Here is a 16,364-nt window from a genome sequence, read left to right as displayed (position 1 = left end):
GAATATTTTAATTTTGTACAGGTTTCCTTGTTTTCACTGTCAATTAGGTTAGTATTGTTGAGTAACTACAATGTTGTTGATCCATCTTCAGTTTTCTCCTATCACAGACATTAAACTATGTAACTGTTTTAAATTCACCATTGGCCTCACGGTGAAATCCCTGAGTGGTTTCCTTCCTCACCAGCAACTGAGTTAGAAAGGATTCCTGTATCTTTGTTGTGACTGGTTGTAGTGATACACCATGCAAAGTGTAATTAATATTACCATGCTCAAGGGAATATTCAACTTCTGCTCTTACTTTTTTTTGTATCTACCAATAGGTATTTGTGGTTGAATCTGCTTGAAATTCACTGCTCGACAGAGACCTTACAGATATTTTATGTGTGGGTTACAGAGATGAAGTAGTTATGCAAAAATCATGTTAAACACTATTACTGCACACAGAGTGAGTTTATGCAACTTATTATGTGATTTGTTAAGCACATTAACACCTTTACTCCTGTACTTATTTAGGCTTGCCATAACAAAGGGGTTGAACACTTGACATTTCAGCTTTTGATATTTTATTAATTTGTAAACATTTTGAAAAACGTAAGTCCACTTTTCCATCATGGGGTATTTTTTTTATTCAGGCTGTAGTATAACAAAATGTGGAAAAAGTACAGGGGTGTGAATACTTTTAGGCACTGTATATACAGTACACACTATACAGTGTATTCGTAAAGTAATCAGACACCTTGACTTTTTCAACATTTTGTTACATTACAGCCTTAAATTGTTTTTATTCCATCAATCTACACACAATACCCACAATGACAGAGCAAACACTTTTTTTTAGAAATGATCCAGATTTATTAAGAATAAAAACTGAAATATCATATTTACATAAGTATTCAGACCCTTTACGCCGTACTTTGTTGAAGCACCTTTGGCAGAGATTAAAAACTTTGTGTATTCTTGGGTATGACGCTACAAGCTTGTCACACCTGTATTTAGGGAGTTTCTCCCATTCTTGTCTGCAGATCCTCTCAAGCTCTTTCCGGTTGGATATGGAGTGTTGTTGCATAGCTATTTTCAAATCTCTCCAGAGATGAGAGATTGGGTCTGAGCTCTGGCTTGGCAACTCAAGGACATTGACTTGTCCCGAAGCCACTCCTGTGTTGTTTTGGCTGTGTGTTTAGGGTAGTTGTCCTTTTGGAAGGTGAACCTTCACCCCAGTCTGAGGTCCTGAGCACTCCGGAGCAGGTTTTCATCAAGGATATCTCTGTACTTTGCGTCGTTCATCTTTCCCTTGATCCTGACTAGTCTCCCAGTCCCTGCTGTTGAAAAACATCCCCATAGCATGATGCTGCCACCACCATGCTTCACCGTTGGGTGAATCTGAATACTCTGTATGTGGGGTGTATGTGGGGTGTCCACATACAAAAGTATGTGGACACCCCTTCAAATTAGTGGATTTGGCTATTTCAGCCACACCCGTTGCTCCATAGACAAACATTGGTAGTAGAATGGCTTTACTGAAGAGCTCAGTGAATTTCAATTTGGCATAGTCATAGGATGCCTGCTTTCCAACAAGTCAGTTCATCAAATGTCTGCCCTGTTAGTGCCGTTATTGTGAAGTGGAAACGTCTAGGAGCAACAACGGCTCAACCGCGAAGTGGTTGGCCACACAAGCGTACAGAGTGCTGAAGCACATAAAAATCATCTGTCTTTGGTTATAAAAATCACTACAGAGGCCCAAACTGCCTCTGGAAGCAACGTCAGCACAATAACTGTTTGTTAGGAGCTTCATGAAATGTGTTGCCGAGCAGCCGCTCACAAGCCTAAGATCACCATGCGCAATGACAAGCTTCCGTTGGAGTGGTGTAAAGCTCGCCACGATTGGAAACACGTTCTCTGGAGTGATGAATCACGCTTCACCATCTGGACGAATCTGGGTTTGGCCAGGAGAACGCTACTTGCCAAAATGCATAGTGCCAACTGTAAAGTTTGGTGGAAGAGGAATAATGGTCTGGGGCGGTTTTCCATGGTTCGGGCTAGGTTCCTTAGTTCCAGTGAAGGGAAATCTTCACACTACAGCATACAATGACATTCTAGACGATTCTGTACTTCCAACTTTGTGGCAACAGTTTGGGGAAGGCCATTTCCTGTTTCAGCATGACAATGCCCCCGTGCACAAAGCGAGGTCCATACAGAAATGGTTTGTCGAGATCGGTGTGGAAAAACTTGATTGGCCTGCACAGAGCCCTGACCTCAACCCCATGGAATACCTTTGGGATGAAATGAAATGCCGACTGCGAACCAGGCCTAATCGCCCAACATCAGTGCCCGACCTCACTAATGCTCTTGTGGCTGAATGGAAGCAACTCTGCAGCAATGTTCCAACATCTAGTGGAAAGCCTTCCCAGAAGAGTGGAGGCTGTTATAGCAGCAAATGGGGGACCAATTCCATATTAATGCCCATGATTTTGGAATAAGATGTTCAGAGAGGAAGAGGAGGAGGCCGTAGGAGGGCAACAACCCAGCAGCAGGACCGCTACCTCCGCCTTTGTGGAAGGAGGTGCACTGCCAGAGCCCTGCAAAATGACCTCCAGCAGGCCACAAATGTGCATGTGTGCGGTCCTGCTGCTGGGTTGTTGCCCTCCTACGGCCTCCTCCACGTCTCCTAATGTACTGGCCTGTCTCCTGGTAGTGCCTCCATGCTCTGGACACTACGCTGACAGACACAGCAAACCTTTTTGCCACAGCTCGCATTGATGTGCCATCCTGGATGAACTGCACTACCTGAGCCACTTGTGTGGGTTGTAGACTCCGTCTCATGCTACCACTAGAGTGAGAGCACCGCCAGCATTCAAAAGTGACCAAAACATCAGCCAGGAAGCATAGGAACTGAGAAGTGACCTGTGGTCACCACCTACAGAATCACTCCTTTTTTGGGGATGTCTTGCTAATTGCCTATAATTTCCCCCTTTTGTCTATTCCATTTGCACAACAGCATGTGAAATTTATTGTCAACCAGTGTTGCTTCCTAAGTGGACAGTTTGATTTCACAGAAGTGTGATTGACTTGGAGTTACATTGTGTTGTTTAAGTGTTCCCTTTATTTTTTTGAGGAGTGTATAACATGTTTTTCAAATTTGTAACATATTGTAGGTTTCGCAAATTCGTAACATAATGTACAGTACAATACGAATTGTAATTCGTAACATATCATACGAAATGGGTGATGGACTTCCACAAATTAATACATACCACATAATTTTTACACATTATACTATACTATACACAATATACTAAATGGAGTATGTCGGATTTAAGTACAGAATAATATGAAATGCTCTGAGATCAGGTTGGGGAACAACAGAAATAGAGAGAAATGTTGTTAAATCTTATCTACAGTCATCTCTGGGGACATGCTGTATGTGTACACACGTCGTGTGCATCAAGTTAAACACTGACCCCATTTTACAGGACACGTAAGATCAGTCAAGGAAGGCGAGTACTGAGAAATTAAATTATTTTTACTTCACTTATCTAGATAATGTATTATTGAATATTCTTAACAATTATCTAAAGCAGGGCTCTTCAACCCTGTTCCTTGGAGAGCTACCGTCCTGCAGATTTTTGCTCCAACCCTAATCTAGTGCATATGATTATAATAATTAGCGGGTTGATAAACTTAATCAGGTTATTTACAATTGAGGTTGGAGCAAAAACATACAGGAGAGTAGCTCTTCAAGAACAGAGTTGGAGAGCCCTGATCTAAAGTGATACTGAAAAAGATCAATGCATTAAGTTAATATCAATATCCACTTGTACCTGAAGTTAATGAATAATAAAGGTTTTAATTTGAAACAGCTTGAGGACTCTTTGGTTCCGCTGTTGATCTTCAGAGTGAGGCCCCTGAATATATTTGTATTCATAAATGCTTCCTTTTTCACACTCCTTTTTAAATTAAAGCTGGTAAGTGAAATGATGTGGTGGGCGCCAAACTTCCCTGAGAATGTTCAGACGCTGCTCTCTAGAGTTAATCCTAATGCGCACACACACAGTAGCGGCATCACTGTGATTGCCCCAGGGCTCCGTGTGTGTGTGTGAGACCAAAGAGCTGAGTGACTTGCATGCATGAGGCAGCTCACACAAGGACACATGCATGTGCACAGACATCCTCCGCACACACACACACACACACACACACACACACACACACACACACACAGCGACATGCACACAGATGCACACACCCACACATCGAAACATAAATAGCGACACACCAGAGACAATCCCCTGCTGGCGTCACATATTGATGTGTCCTGAGTTGTCCTCTGCTTTCCTGCCGTTCCATCTGACCCCCCCTAATCCTACACTCTGTTATGTTAATCCCTGCACAGTGGACACACACACATGAACGAATGCACACATAAACAAAGAAACATACTCACACACCATACACCTCCACCACATCCTCTGTAGCATAGGCATTTATCCATACATCCCTTCATTAACATATAAAATACAGTACATTCGACACAAACAGATTTTAAATATAATGTGTGTATTTCTCTACCGCGGTCTGTGCTCATTTAAAAATGTGACTCCAATTTACTGGATAAATTCAGCATCTGCACATTTAATGAGAAGGAAGGCGCTATGCATGTGAGGGCACGTGTTGGGCAGAAGGCAGTGCTTCTCTACAACTCACTCTACATTCCTCCCCTCATTTTTACATTGTGTTTACTGTAGATCTATTGAGTGTGTGTGAGCGTCCAAGCCAGTGTATGTGTGTGTGTGTGTGTGTGTGTGTGTGTGTGTGTGTGTGTGTGTGTGTGTGTGTGTGTGTGTGTGTGTGTGTGTGTGTGTGTAACTGGATATATAAATCTGGATCTCCAGATTTATATATTAAATTACATTATATAACTTCTCTCTCTTCCTCTCTACATATGACACACTGTTATGCAATCCTCAGAGGCAGCGTTAAAACATATTTTGGGATGAACTAAGTGCTGTATTGTGTATCTGAAATGTTACGACGTTGTTGTTACAAACCCACACACAGAAATCCCCTTCGTACACACCAGGGAACTGGGAGGAACATGGACTGACCGTTTCTCATCTCCCTCTGATGAGTTGGGGTCCTCGACGTTGGAAATGGGCTCCATTCACCTCAATTCCATCCAGCGGCCAATGAGCGGAGACTGAGGGCGGGCCCCAACCTCACTAGCCTGCTCAGCATTCACAGTTTTCTCCGTCAAACGACGGCCATCGAAGGATGGCAGCGGTGACCCGTTCCCTGGAGATGGTTGTGTGGAACATCAGTGGGGCAGGCCCACCCCCAGTTCTAGAGGCTTGCTGCACGTGATGTGCTGAGAAAAGGAGACCCCTCTGGAACCTGTGAGGGGACAAACAGAGAAATTAGAAAATGTTTGAACCATGTTGAAGATTAGCAGAGATGAACAGATACATAAAATATACAACATATAGTAAGACATAAATGCATTATGAGACCACTGGTAACCTTTATGAATTTATAATAGCTGTTATATCTAAAAGGTATATTAATAGCTGTTGATCAATTTTACTGAAATCATTCAACTGAAAGTATTTTGGCATTTAAATGTTTTGGAGAGCAATAAATAATTCATGACAGTTTTGTTGTTTTTGTCCACTCTAGTTAAATATACTGAACAAAAATATAAACACAACATGTAAAGAGTTGGGGCCATGTTTCATGAGCTGAAATAAAAGATCCCAGAATTTTTCCAAACTCACAAAAAGCTTATTTCTCTCACATTTTTGTAAAAAAAAATTTGTTTACATCCCTGTTAGTGAACATTTCTCATTTACATTTACATTTAAGTCATTTAGCAGACGCTCTTATCCAGAGCGACTTACACATTGGTGCATTCACCTTAAGATATCCAGTGGAACAGCCACTTTACAATAGTAAATTTACAATAGTCATTTGCCATGATAATCCATCCACCTGACAGGTGTGGTATATTAAGCTGATTAAACAGCATGATCCTTCTTACACAGGTGCACCTTGTGCTGGCTGGGGATAAAAAAAGGCGACTAAAAAGTGCAGTTTTGTCACACAACACAATGCCAGAGGTCTCAAGTTGAGGGAACGTGCAATTGGAATGCTGACTGTAGGAATGTCCCCCAGAGCTGTTGACAGAGAATTTAATGTTAATTTCTCTACCATAAGCTGCCTCCCAACGTTGTTTTAGAGAATTTGGCTGTATGTCCATCCGGCCTCACAACCACATACCATGTGTATCCACTCCAGCCCAGGACCTCCACATCCGGCTTCTTTACCTGTGTGATCTTCTGAGACCAGACACCCAGACAGCTGATGAAACTGGGGAGTATTTCTGTCTCTAATAAAGCCCTTTTGTGGGGAAAAACTCATTCCGACTGGCTGGGCCTGGCTCCCCAGTGGGTGGGCCTATGCCCTCTCAGGCCACCCATGGCTGCACCCCTGCACAGTCATGACATCCATAGATTAGGGCCTAATGAATTTATTTCAATTGACTGATTTCCTTTTTTGAACTGTAACTCAGTAAAATCGTTGAAATTGTTGCATTTTGTGTTTAAGCAATAAGGCCCGAGGGAGTGTGGTATATGGCCAATATACCACGGCTAAGGGCTGTTCTTAAGCACAATGCGACGCGGAGTGCTAGGACACTGCCCTTAGCTGTATATCACAAACGCCCGAGGTGCCTCATTGCTATTATAAACTGATTACCAAATGTAATTAGACCAATAAAAATACATGTTTTGTCATACCTATGGTATAAGGTCTGATATACAACACTCTATCAGTGGTCTACAACTGCTCTTAAACGCTAGTAAAACCAAATGCATGCTTTTCAACCGTTCGCTGCCCACACCCCCCCGCCCGATTAGCGGTGGACAACTACAAATACCTAGTTGTCTGGCTAGACTGTAAACTCTCCTTCCAGACTCATAGTAAACATCTCCAATCCAAAATTACATCTAGAATCGGCTTCCTATTTTGCAACAAAGCCTCCTTCACTCATGCCGCCAAACATACCCTCGTAAAACTGACTATCCTACCGATCCTCGACTTCGGCGATGTCATTTGCAAAATAGCTTCCAATAGTCTACACAGCAAACTGGATGCAGTCTATCACAGTGGCATACGTTTAGTTACGAAAGCCCCTTATAAACACCCACCACTGCGACCTGTATGCTCTAGTCGGCTGGCCCACGCTACATATTCGTCACCAGACCCACTGGCTCCAGGTCATCTATAAGTCGATGCTAGGTAAAGCTCCGCCTTATCTCAGCTCACTGGTCACGATAACAACATCCAACCATAGCACACGCTCCAGCAGGTAAATGTCACTGGCCATCCCCAAAGCCAACATGTCCTTTCCTTCCAGTTCTCTGCTGCCAATGACTGGAACGAATTGCAAAAATTGCTGAAGCTGGAGACTTATATATTTCCCTCATTAACTTTAAACATCAGCTATCTGAGCAGCTAACCGATCGCTGCAGCTGTACATAGCCCATCTGTAAAAAGCCCACCAAATCTACTTACCTCATCCCCATATTGTTTTTATTTACTTTTATGCACACCATTATTTCTACTTGCACATCATCATCTGCTCATCTATCACTCCAGTGTTAATTTGCTATATTTTAACTACTTCGCTACTATGGCCTATTTATTGCCTTACCTCCTCACGCCATTTGCACACACTGTATATAGATTTTTTCTTTCTATTGTGTTATTGACTGTACGCTTGTTTATTCCATGTGTAACTCTGTGTTGTTTGTGTCGCACTGCTTTGCTTTATCTTGGCCAGGTCGCAGTTGTAAATGAGAACTTGTTCTCAACTGGCCTACCTGGTTAAATAAAAAGGCGAAATAAAAAAATTCAAAAAATAAATATACCACGGCTTTCAGCTATTCAGCATTCAGGGCTTGAACCACCCAGTTTATATTGATATTTTTGTTCAGTATAACTCAGCTACCAGGAGGTGTGACTAAAAGCTGGTGACACAGTGCAGATTGTGTGTGTATGAGAATGTTCTAGAAACAGACCATTTGTCTAAGAAACCTATCCTTTGAGCTTTTGTGAGCGGCTAGCCCATGGCTAATTCTGGATTTATAATACTTGTCTGCAAAAGGCCACAATTCCGAGTTTGTGTTGCAGCCCAACAGCAGTCCCTCCACTTGGTTTACATTCATAGATGGACTGATAGCCCATGAGATCAATATGATAATACAAATATTTCAAAACTATACATTGTTTCACCACAAATTGAAATGACAAAAAAAAGAGTACAATTTGCTTATATTTTGGGTTATGATAAGGTAAAACAGTTGAACTAAGCTCATGAAGCTGTTATAAGTTATATTCTTCAAGAATCAATGGGTTTGTATCTTCAACTGAAATGACCATTGAGCAGCAGTAAATATTCCAGATTGCCCCTTTAATCTATGTTAAGTGCGTGTCCTGCTTTTGTTGTGTGTGTAAACTGCATACACAGTCACAATCAGACTTGTGTCATCTAGGATCAAGGGGTAGAATGAAGGAATAGTGCAACATCCCAATTCGACTCAACATACAATGGATCCATTGCTGATCAATGCATTAGTCAAACACTGAAGCTAATGTTTAGTGACCTATACCTAATTTAATCAATGCTTTGAAATAGATGAAGCATCTGTATGGAAAAAGGGGTGTGGCAAAACAGGTTCATAGAGTACACAGTATACTGGACAAAACACACACACATATATATATATATTATATATATATATATTATATATATATATATTATATATTATATATATATATATTTATTATATATATATATATTATATATATATATATATATATATATATATATATATTATATATATATATATATATATATATATATATATTATATATATATATATATATATATATATATTATATATATATATATAATAAATATATATATATATATATATATATATATATATATATATATATATATATATATATATATATATATATATATATATATATATATATATATATATAGAATAGAGTAAATATCTACTGTATCATTGTTGCAATGCGAGTACTAGTCAGGACAGCCTGCACAGTTCCATTAAACATAGAGAGAGAAAACCGACTGTTTCCCTCAGTAATCACTTCACTTCTGTTGCACTGGAGAAGGTGGAAAGTTAAGTTCCTCGGCGTACACATCACGGACAAACTGAATTGGTCCACCCACATAGACAGCGTGGTGAAGGCGGCGCAGCAGCGCCTCTTCAACCTCAAGAGGCTGAAGAAATTCGGCTTGTCACCAAAAGCACTCACAAACTTTTACAGATGCACAATCGAGAGCATCCTGTCGGGCTGTATAACCGCCTGGTACGGCAACTGCCCCGCCCACAACCGTAAGGCTCTCCAGAGGGTAGTGAGGTCTGCACAACGCATCACCGGGGGCAAACTACCTGCACTCCAGGACACCTACACCACCCGATGTCACAGGAAGGCCATAAAGATCATCAAGGACAACAACCACCCAAGCCACTGCCTGTTCACCCCGCTATCATCCAGAAGGCGAGGTCAGTACAGGTGCATCAAAGCAGGGACCGAGAGACTGAAAAACAGCTTCTATCTCAAGGCCATCCGACTGTTAAACAGCCACCACTAACATTGAGTGGCTGCTGCCATACATGTAAAAAATGTATCACTAGCCACTTTAAACAATGCCACTTAATATAATGTTTACATACCCTACATTACGCATCTCATATGTATATACTGTACTCTATACCACCTACTGCATTTTGCCATCTTTATGTAATACATTTATCACTAGCCACTTTAAACAATGCCACTTAATATAACGTTTACATACCCTACATTACTCATCTCAAATGTATATACTGTACACGATACCATCTACTGCATCTTGCCTATGCCGTTCTGTACCATCACTCATTCATATATCTTATGTACATATTCTTCATCCCATTACACTTGTGTGTATAAGGTAGCTGTTGTGAAATTGTTAGGTTAGATTACTCGTTGGTTATTACTGCATTGTCGGAACTAGAAGCACCAGCATTTCGCTACACTCGCATTAACATCTGCTAACCATGTGTATGTGACAAATAAAATTTGATTTGATGATTTTGATTTGACTTCTGTTGCTAGATGGCGCGTGTGATTTCAGGTCAGACCTTTTTCACGCTCTATAGCACATGATGTAAAGCACTACTGGGATACGGACACACACACGGACACACATACAGTTGAAGTCTCAGTCATTAAAACTCATTTTCATTTTTCAACCAATCCACAAATTTCTTGTTAACAAACTATAGTTTGGCAAGTCGGTTAGGACATCTACTTTGTGCATGACAAGTAATTTTTACAACAATTGTTTCACTTATAATTTACTGTATCACAATTCCAGTGGGTCAGAAGTTTACATACACTAAGTTGACTGTGCCTTTAAACAGCTTGGAAAATTCCAGAAAAAGATGTCATGGCTTTAGAACTTCTGATAGGCTAATTGACAACATTTGAGTCAATTGGAGGTGTATCTGTGGATGTATTTCAAGGCCTACCTTCAAACTCAGTTCCTCTTTGCTTGACATCATGGGAGAATCAAAAGAAAATCACCCAAGACCTCAGAAAAAAAATTGTAGACCTCCACAAGTCTGGTTCATCCTTGGGAGCAATTTCCAAACGCCTGAAGGTACCACGTTCATCTGTACAGACAATAGTATAAACACCATGGGACCACACAGCCATCATACCGCTCAGGAAGGAGACGCGTTCGGTCTCCTAGAGATGAACGTACTTTGGTGCGAAAAGTCCAAATCAATCCCAAAACAGCAAAGGACCTTGTGAAGATGCTGGAGGAAACAGGTACAGAAGTATCTATGTACACAGTAAAACAAGTCCTATATCGACAACATAAAAGGCCGCTCAACAAGGAAGAAGCCACTGCTCCAAAACTCCCATAAAAAAGCCAGACTATGGTTTGCAACTGCATATAGGGACAAAGATCGTACTTTTTGGAGAAATGTCCTCTGGTCTGATGAAACAAAAATAAAACCTTTTGGCCATAATGACCATTGTTATGTTTGGAGGAAAAAGGGGGAGGCTTGAAAGCCGAAGAACACCATCCCAACCGGGAAGCACGGGGGTGGCAGCATCATGTTGTGGGGGTGCATTGCTGCAGGAGAGACTGGTGCACTTCACAAAATCGATGGCTTCATGAGGCAGGAAAATTATGTGGATATATTGAAGCAACATATCAAGACATCAGTCAGGAAGTTAAAGCTTGGACGCAAATGGGTCTTCCAATTGGACAATTACCCCAAGCATACTTCCAAAGTTGTGGCAAAATGGCTTAAGGACAACAAAGTCAAGGTATTGGAGTGACCATCACAAAGCCCTGACCTCAATCCCATAGAAAATTTGTGGGCAGAACTGAAAAAGCCTTTGCGAGCAATGAGGCCTACAAACCTGACTCAGTTACACCAGCTATGTCATGAGGAATGGGCCAAAATTCACCCAACTTATTGTGGGACGCTTGGGGAGGCTACCCGAAACGTTTGACCCAAGTTAAACAATTTAAAGGCAATGCTACCAAATACTAATCGAGTGTATGTAAACTTCTGACCCACTGGGAATGTGATGAAAGAAATAAAAGCTGAAATAAATTACTCTACTATTATTCTGACATTTCACATTCTTAAAATAAAGTGGTGATCCTAACTGACCTAAGACAGGGAATTGTTACCAGGATTAAATGTCAGGAATTGTGAAAAACTGAGTTTAAATGTATTTGCTAAGGTGTATGTAAACTTCCGAATTCAACTGTATACTGACACACACACACACACACACACACACACACACACACACACACACACCGACCGCAAAATGCAATTTGCGGGAAAACACCATTCTAAACAGCTCACCTGATGCGAGCGGTTCCATATGTGACAGAGATGAGTTTCTCCGTTAGAAACGTAGAAAGAGGGGGAATCTAAAGATGCAACAACTATGATGGGTTGCTAATATGACTAGGATTGTGACTTTGGCTTCTGGACAATGGAAAAAAGAACAGGAGAGAAATGCTGGTTTCAATGGTATAGATATGAAGTCTTTAAAAAATAATTGCCTCCATGGTCGGATTTTGCCGATACACTGAAGCAAGGTAAGACATGCCTCATAATATGAAGTAAAACGTTCAGGTTTCAAACAATTAAGTATATGTTTTCAAAATGCGTAGCCTACTGCCTCCAGCTCACATTGCAAAGTGGTGGGAGACACGCTGATAGCCTGCCTACCGTTGCCTATGCAATTAGATGGCAAATGGGAGGCGTGCTTAAATTACCAATTGAGAAATTAAAATGTGTTTTTATTTAGAATTGTTGCACAATGACTGGGTTTATAAAACACGTTTCACTCTAGCAGCAATGAGCTGAGGAGCTGCAGCAGCATCTCTAGCGCTGTCTGAGGTGATATTCTGCTCAAAATAGGCTCTCTCTGTATGTTATGCATGTGTGATAAATAAGATACATGAAGACTAATGAAAATACACATGCGCCAATCTAATTCCACATATTATGCAAATGGACCTATAGACCGATAAGTTTGACAGACAAATGTATTTCCATCGACTGGTATTTCCATCAGTGAATAAAAATAACTTTTTTTCCAATGGGATTATTTTTTCTCACGGTCAATTTGGACGCCTGTTGATTTATAATACCTGCGGGCGGGCGGGTTTAAGGTCATGAAATATTGTGTGGATGAAGGACAGGTGGGTGTCAGGCGGGTTGAATAAAAATAAAACAATTAAAAATCCATAAATGTATAAGTCTTATGCAATTCATATAGGCTACATTGAGGTTTTTCTTTCATTATTTTTATCTGGCATTCGTGTGTAGCCTAAGCATTAGGGCCTAATTGTAGCAGTGTAATTGCCAAATGCTGTTGGGAACTTGGGTAGCTCAAAAATCCAAAAAGACAATACAAGTAAGTTGTGTCTAGTAAAATGTTTATGCCGGGTGCCAGGACTCTCCATTTAGAGACATCAGTATCAAGACCGCCTGTCAGTCTGGACGTTATCACATCATCTTGCAAGTCTCCAAGTGCTGGCTCCATAGATGCATCTGTGAACACATACACAGTCACTTTTCTATTACCGATGGCAGTTAGGATAGGTGATACCTGACAAACAAACAGTTTGAACAGTTCAGACTAAACCTACCAAAATCTGGTCCCCCCGTCGACGACCGTTGGTGAGCGGGCAAGAGGTGAGGCTGGAGGTAAGGTCTTTGCCAGCGCCCCATTGATGAGCATGGCAGTGTAGATCAACTCCTGGCCCTTCATCAAAGATACTGGTTGGTAACACACAAACACAGAGCACTGATTACATTATAAATGGTGGTTATGATTAGCATGGTGGAACTAACCTAATCAATGCATTCACCTTTCTATTTCACTTCAGATATCATGATAGAATGGTAAACAGAGCGATCAGGCTGCTTCCACCTTGCTAGGTTATGAAAGTGAATTGGGACAAAACATGCAAGGGTCCCCATGCTTGTGTTCTCTACTGTGTGTTTTATGTTCGACTGCTAACTGAACATTTCATTTCAGTTTTGAAGCTCATTTTCTGCAATTTTCTGCCACAGGAAAGGAAAACCCAGACTTACCTCTGCTGCAGAGGATAAGTGAATGAGAGTTAACTGCACCTCAGATTGCAGCCAAATTAATGATTCAAAGTTCAAGTAACAGACACATCTCAACAGCAAATGTTCAGAGGAGACTGCGTGAATAAGGCCTTCGTGGTCAAATTGTTGCAAAGAAACCACTACTAAAGGACACCAATATGAAGAAGAGGCTTGATTGGGCCAAGAAACAAGAGCAATGGACATTAGACCCGTGGAAATCTGTCCTTTGGTCTGATGAGTCCAAATTTGAGATCTTTGGGATGAGTTGGACCACAGAGTGAAGGAAAAGCAGCCAACAAGTGCTCAGCATAAGTGGCAACTCTTTCAAGACGGTTGGAAAAGCATTCCTCATGAAGCTGGTTGAGAGAGTGCCAAGAATGTGCAAAGCTGTCAAGGCAAAGGGTGGATATTTTGAAGAAGCTCAAATATATTTTGATTTGTTTAACACTTTAATGGTTACTACATGATTCCATATGTGTAATTTCACAGTTTTGATGTCTTCACTATTATTCTACAATAAATACAAAAATTGTAAAGCTAAAGAAAAACCCTTGAATAAGTAGGTGTGTCCAAACTTTTGACTGGTATTGTACATCAGCTATTGTGAAATCCCAATTAAATTAAAACAGATAATACAATCTCTTGAAGACATGACATAAATCTGTACTTACATCCAACCCAAATTATATTTTAATGTATTGTCCCCCACTAAAATCAGTTATACATTTGGGTAAAAAATCTGTTTGGGCAAAATCCTGTTCATAGTTAGACAAATAAGATCCTCCTACAGAAATTCCTGATGAATGCTGCCTTATCAATGTTACAGCCTAATAAACCTAGTGCTAAATTGCTTATGACCAACTTAGGTGAATAATGTAGCTTATGGATCAGAGCTCATGCAAGTGGTGGATTAAATCACTAGTATCACATGCTGACAAAAGGAATCATTCTGCGACAAGATTGACAGCAAATTGTTTTGTACAAAACAGCCCTACAAGTTGCCATGCTGCTCTTTTGAAAATGTTGTTCATAAACTTAGCTCAACATAGAACAAACATGCCTGCCAAGTGTCATAACCCTCCTGTGATGATCTCAAGGATCATGTTACAGTGGGTCCGCTCTACAGCGTGGGTAGTCTGCTGTTTTATGGCGGTCATACAATACGCTGCCTCTTAAGCTCTGTAGTGTTCGAGGTTGGAATGTAAACTGTGGAACACAGAGAGACCCTTGGACATCAAAAGTTTGAATAATTCATATTTTTGACAACGTGGGAGTGGTCCGTGGACACCTAAGGGACAGTCATGACGAAGTTGTTTCATTTGGTGACCTCATGAAAGACAGGAGACCCACATTACTGTATCTCTGTTTGTGTACATTTTTCAATTATCAGATTTACATCTAGACGTTGGATAAAATGAATGAGTAAATATGAAACTATTTGTGAAAATATGTAATGTGATGTTAACCTTCTAAACGAGGGTATGGATTTTCATATAAAGTTTAACTAGTCAATGGGCACACCCCCGTGAGCCAGACAGTACATCAGGCATCATGGAACTGCCCTTTTCTACTCCAGAGTATAAAACCACCCGTGATGAAATTTACAATTCATGCCAAAGAGACACACGGTAAGCCGGACGTCACGAATGGTTAAGAAGACTAGAAAACATGCAGCTGATGCTACATGTGAAATGGTTAAGAACTACAACTCTATAGGCCAGTAGACCAGACAGCGTGTAGTGTTGGCTACACGGCTCAACTCTGAGACTAGACTATCGATCACTACAGAATAAGAGCAAATCCTAGACGTAGAATTACTAGTTTGCAGCTGGAAATTACATAAGTCTTGTATGAGAATACCGACAACCGCGGAAGCATCTGTCCTATGCAATTAACATATGTACGCCGGGCGTAACCATTACAACTGGCACTATACAGAGCTGCTGAGAAAGCAGAAACTTCGGAAGACATTGTGACTTCTGGGGAAGTTAACCAGAGACTCTCTGATGAACTGACTCTCTGATGAACTGACAAGCAGACGGACTGACGATTCCAACGGAGAAGACAACAAAGACATATGAGCGTAAATATATACGTTGCTATTATTTTTGAATGAGTGGCCGTTCATATGCTAAGGATTAGCATTTCAATTCATATAATTACCAACTGTGTGTAGTAAATACATTTGGTCTTTCCCGCTTTTTATCTGTCCCCACCCCTTGCCATTGTCTACCAATCCCTTATACCGGTTTAGCCCACTAGGGACTTATCAATGCATTGTGTTAGTAGCCAATAACTATATTGTTTATTTATTTCTTTCTGTGATTTGATTAGCTGGTTAGGAAATAAATAATTAAGCCAATTTGTATATTGTTGATTCATGAGTTAGGCTAGGGTTCGTGTAGATATCCAAGGGTTTTCTCAGTAATGAGAACTGATGAGGTAATAATAATAATACCTTAATACAAGACTACTCGATAAGATATGAAAATACCTGAAGAGTCGATTCGGGAAAGAGGGACTCTAAACATTTTCCTGTGGTGCCCGACTTCCTAGTTAAAGTTTACATGATTAGTTTAATCACGTAATAATAAAGAGAGAATTGATTTGATAAAATAACAGTCTTCA

At 40.6% G+C, this 16,364-nt stretch overlaps 1 protein-coding gene across 5 annotated transcripts in view; it reads right to left on the bottom strand.

Moving 5' to 3' along the window:
- Positions 1–16,364, bottom strand: part of LOC129855734 (thyroid hormone receptor alpha-like) — a 76,614-nt gene that overhangs the window by 23,713 nt on the left and 36,537 nt on the right. For 2 of the 5 annotated variants that reach the window (XM_055923709.1, XM_055923710.1), the window contains 3 exons: positions 13,271–13,400; positions 11,973–13,172; positions 5,103–5,388 (listed from right to left, as the gene is read on the bottom strand). In XM_055923709.1, the coding sequence (XP_055779684.1) occupies positions 5,103–5,158 (56 nt within the window). In that variant the 5' untranslated portion in view covers positions 5,159–5,388; positions 11,973–13,172; positions 13,271–13,400. Of the gene's footprint in view, positions 1–5,102; positions 8,755–11,972; positions 13,173–13,270; positions 13,401–16,364 lie in introns of those variants that run through there. The other 3 variants (XM_055923711.1, XM_055923713.1, XM_055923712.1) reach the window with 2 other exon arrangements.

This window comes from Salvelinus fontinalis, chromosome 5 (genome assembly GCF_029448725.1).
Source record: "Salvelinus fontinalis isolate EN_2023a chromosome 5, ASM2944872v1, whole genome shotgun sequence".
NCBI classification, from domain to species: domain Eukaryota; kingdom Metazoa; phylum Chordata; class Actinopteri; order Salmoniformes; family Salmonidae; genus Salvelinus; species Salvelinus fontinalis.
Note: the sequence above shows the minus strand (reverse complement) of the source record. Positions and strands in the feature narration are given on the sequence as shown.